The sequence below is a fragment of the Hipposideros armiger genome, unplaced genomic scaffold, assembly GCF_001890085.2.
Source record: "Hipposideros armiger isolate ML-2016 unplaced genomic scaffold, ASM189008v1 scaffold_184, whole genome shotgun sequence".
NCBI classification, from domain to species: domain Eukaryota; kingdom Metazoa; phylum Chordata; class Mammalia; order Chiroptera; family Hipposideridae; genus Hipposideros; species Hipposideros armiger.
Window position 1 is genome coordinate 666,645 of NW_017731534.1, and position 4,539 is coordinate 671,183.

Here is a 4,539-nt window from a genome sequence, read left to right on the forward strand (position 1 = left end):
TTAATATATAAAAGTCAACATCATCTGAATGCATATTTGTAAGAGCATCTCAGACACTTTAAACCACCATCACGTGGTGTAGAGGAAAGAGCTGGCCTTTGCACTCAGACCTGAGTTTACATCCCACCCCTGTCACTGCCTGTGTGACTTGGATAAGCTGTGTTTCATCTCTGAGCCTATTTCCTCACCAGCTTACTGGGGGAAGGGCAGATGTCACTTCACCGGATTAGGGTAAGGGGTACATGATGTAATTTCTGTAGAGGAGCCCCAGAGGACACGGAGGCTGAGGGAGAACAGACCTTTGTGTGACTGAAGCCGCTGTTACTGTTTAGGCTCTGCACTACCGATTCACCTGGAGCTAACCACTTCCACCCTGAGGCCCAGATCCCTCTTTGGGCAAATGGGGTCTTCGTTCCTTCTCTCAGAGTTTTACAGATGCCATGACAAAACAGCCCCTGCACCCCCAAGCACCTGGCATTTCAGAGGTGCTTAACAAATGCTAGTTCCTTTCTTTCCAAAAGTATTGACCCATTGCAAATAATTACGGAATTCGTTATAAAGCCAAAATTGTGTTCATCCCATCTCTCTCTCACTCTTTCTCTGTCTCGTGCCCTCTCAGACACACACACACACACACACACACACACACACACACACACACACACACAGAGAGAGAGAGGCTTTGTAGTTCTGTCTTATTTTTGTCACCTCTGTCATCAAAAGTTAAGCAAACACACAAGAACCTTTGGAAGCTTCACAAAGGAACAACAAATTCATTTTTGGATTGTTATCATTTATTTTCATTCTCACACCAGGGCATGGCCCTTCATTTGAGTAGTTGTGCATGCACCTGTTTCCCTACCCGCCGTCCCCGTCCTGCCCCGGTCCTCTGCTCTAGCCACAGCAACACCACATCCCTGGCTGGCTCCACCTCAGCCACTCCTCCCCGCAGCTGTACCCCTATTCTTCAGTCGCCTTTCTCCCACCCTTACCCACCAGACTCCCCCCTCTCTAAGTTTTGAGTTCTTCTCAGTAGGTACATTATCAGAGAAGTGCTCTCAAGTCTGTAACCCCCAGCCTGAAGTGACTGCTGCTATGTCTGTGCTTCTGGAGAGATCAGGAAAGGGGATTAATGTGTATTGAGTCCATGCCTATGTTAATACTTTTGCCCTTCCCAATCCCCTTTTCAGGTAGGTATTACTGTTCCACTTTACAGATGAGGAGACTGAGAGCTCATTCCTTGCTTGATTAAACAAATATTTATTAACTGGCAATTGCCAGGAACTGGGAAAATGGCAGCAAATAGCAGGCACAGCCCTGTCTTTCATGGCTTTTCCAGGATCTGACCTGGGATGAATTCAGGAGTCAGGAATGAAACAAATAATAGACTGTTCCAGCTGTGAAGCTATGAAAAGGTAGAAGATGGGGAATATGCCCTGTCTCAGAGGTTAGGGAAGGTGTCCCTAAGAAGGGGCCGTTTCATCCAAGACCTGAAGGCACAGAGAGGTCACATGGGTAGTGAGGGCAAAAGTGGGATGAATTCAGTTCGGCCGTACCTAATGGCCTCCCCTCCTCATTTATACCTGCGTTTATGTCATTGCATTTTAGTTTGTTATCTACATCTCTTTCTCCCAGAGAGATTATAGTTCCTTGCCAACAATAGCCTTGTCTTCCCGGCACCTGGTACATAGTACAAATAATAAGCCTAAAAAGATGCTCAGTTAATTTTTCAATAGCTGTATCTCTTTGTACTTGCCTGTATTTAATATAGGGGTGGGCCGGCCGAGTGGCACATTGGTTAGGAGTTGGCTTGGGACACCAGCTCTGAGCAGCAGGGCCCCAGTTCAGATCCCACATGAGGGCCAGTGACGTTGTGCCCTCTACAGCTAAGATGGTGAACAACAGCTCGACCTGGAGCTGGGCTGCCGTGAGTTGCCGGCGACAGCATAGGTTGCAGTGGAGCTACAGTGGGCTGCCATAAGCTACCGTGAGTGGCTGGCAGCCAGCGTGAGCTGCCGTGAGCAGCCATCCAGTGGCCGGTGGTAACTGACCTGCCTCACCCAGGAAGAGTGCAATGATCACAATACCAACATGGGCCAGTGAGACAACGTCCTCCACAACTAGACTGAAAAACAAAAGGACAGCAACTTGTCTGTTCTCCTCCCCTGATTCCCCAATGCTGTTTCTGTCCCCCAATTCCCCAATAAAATATTTCAAAATAATAATAATAATATTACTATTATTATTATTATTATTATTATTATTGGGATAGGGGTGCAAAAGTGCCTAGATTCTGCCATGTATGTTCTGTTGCTTGTTTAACCAACAACACATTGGTATGTTTTCTGAGAGTTGGTGAGCACCTGGGCCTTCCCATGCTCAACTTGGATGCAGCTCATTCATCTAATTATAACATTAAACATGTCTTTTCAAATGCTGCACAGCACAGGGCTCATTCCAACCCTGGTATCCAGGCCATTCTTGATGATAACAGAGGAACCAGTGTACCAGGCACCATGCTAAGGGTAGGGGACACAATATGAAAGCACATGTAGTGACCGAATGAATGTTTCTATTTCCTGACACTTAGTGGCTCCCAGTGGAGTTGGACTAACAGACATACCCACAGTCCATGCACACCCACAGATGTGCAGACCAGTTTATTGCATGCAAGACTCCAGGTGGGCACAAGTGGACGACTAACTCCACAGTGGGTGGGGTGGGAATGTCAGAAGGTCTGCCAGGCAAGTGAAAGTCTTGTTGCCTGAGTTGGGAAAAGTAATGGCAATTAGCCAAGGAAAGAGGGCAGGATGTGATTGGAGCAGGCCATAAGCAAGTGTCTCAGCCTGTGCAGAGGCCCAGAGAAAGAGAACGAATGGCACATTTAGGATCTGTGAATGTGCACAAGAGCTAGAAAAGTTGTGGATGGATGAATAGCAAGGTGGTTGCATGTCAGACCCACTGGTATAGTCTTCCATTAAGAAATGTCTTCCCTTCTGCTTTTCTTGCTATCCTTCATTTTTCCATCTTTGATGGAAACTGAGGTAGAAAGAAATTGTTCTCTAAGAAAAACAGCAGTCTAAATCAAATGATCCTATCAACGTGTAAGTGGTACTTAATTCCTGTTGGAGAGACAACTGGGAATGTTGGGGACTAGGGTGAACTTGAGGACATAGTCTCTATCTGAAGCGAATAGCCATTCTTGAACTCTAGTTGCCCAGTGGCTCCAGACCTTGCAATATTTCAGAAAATGTGAACAACCTGGATTTGTGGCAAGTTAGCCACATTTTTAAACATTGCTTTGATTTTTAAAATAACCAAAGACCAAACAGAAGACATCTGCATGCTAAGCCTTACTCGTGGGCGATGCTTGCAACCTCTTGTTTAAAGGTTCCAGAGCTCCCGAGGGTATTGTCAGAATCCTTCAACAAGTCATTGCTCTGCCTTAGTTTCTCCTAACCATCCTTCTCCCCCTGCTTTCCAGAAAGAGATGACGAGCAGGATGTGTCACTAACGCCCCATCTTACCCTTCGGAAGAAAGAGGAAAGCTGTTTGCTCCTGGAGTCCCGGGTGGACAGGAGGGAGACCTCCCTGGCTGAAGTGGCTCACCCACTTCCAGGAACAGCAAGGTGGAGACAAGCGGTGACTCCTGAGAGACGTTCCCCACTCACTTCGTATGCTCTTAACCCTGAGTGCTGCTAGCCACAACCTGTGGACCTGGCCGACCACGGCGTGAGAGAAGGACTGCCCCTCGCCCCTCCTGGCTTGGGAGGAAGCCTCCTAAGTGTGTCGCCGTTCTGCCTGGGACCTGCCGCCCAAGCTTTACTAGAATTCAGGTTTTGAGACTGAGATACTGTTTGTACTTTTCCACTTACCTGTCTTGTCAGCTGGCCAACTTTTCTGTACCTGTTTTCTAAGAACCCAATTCATTTTGGAACTCTGGATGCGCAGAACGTTTTTCTACAACAAGCCCTCCTTTCAGGTCCCTGAAAGCTCCCAGCCTGATCCTGTGGCCTAACTTCGTGCAGGACTGTGGAGCTGTGAGAGACCTGAGGCCCCACCGCAGCTTCAACACCATTCCTCTAATAGGCATTTTTATCAGGGACACCTCACCGGGTGGCTCGTCTCTGCCCCCAACAGGGTCTGCACACTAACTACAGGGAGCAGACTGGCTGTTGCCAGTTCACCCTGAACCGAATGTGTTTTTTGTAACCACACCATTCCCTATCTCTTCCACTCAAGATTTTCTTTTTCCTGTTTCCCAGAAGAGAGAAATAAAAGGAAGTTGTAAATGACCAAGGATGATCAGCAGATGCCTTGAGCCAGATTAGTGCAGTGTTTGTTCTTTATTAAGGGGCAGGGAGCCGTGGCTGTCTCTGCATAATACTAAAATTTCAGTAAAAAAGAAAAAAAAAAGTACAATTGGTTGTTAGTGCATGTTACTCAGACTCCCAGCGTATTGACTTGTAACTTCCCCAGCTGGCCCTCTGAGCTTCTAAATGCAGCCAATGTTTTCTTCCTCTTCGTCGCCCCCTCCCC

The 4,539-nt window shown here is 47.3% G+C and overlaps 1 protein-coding gene across 2 annotated transcripts in view; it reads left to right on the forward strand.

The window, feature by feature from the left end:
• MOB3B (MOB kinase activator 3B) overlaps positions 1 to 4,296 on the forward strand; it is a 189,861-nt gene extending 185,565 nt beyond the window's left edge. For both annotated transcript variants that reach the window (XM_019652690.1, XM_019652691.1), the window contains exon 4: positions 3,485 to 4,296. In XM_019652690.1, coding sequence (XP_019508235.1) covers positions 3,485 to 3,514 — 30 coding nt within the window. In that variant the 3' untranslated portion in view covers positions 3,515 to 4,296. The remainder of the gene's footprint in view (positions 1 to 3,484) is intronic.
• The last annotated feature ends 243 nt before the right edge of the window (positions 4,297 to 4,539 follow it).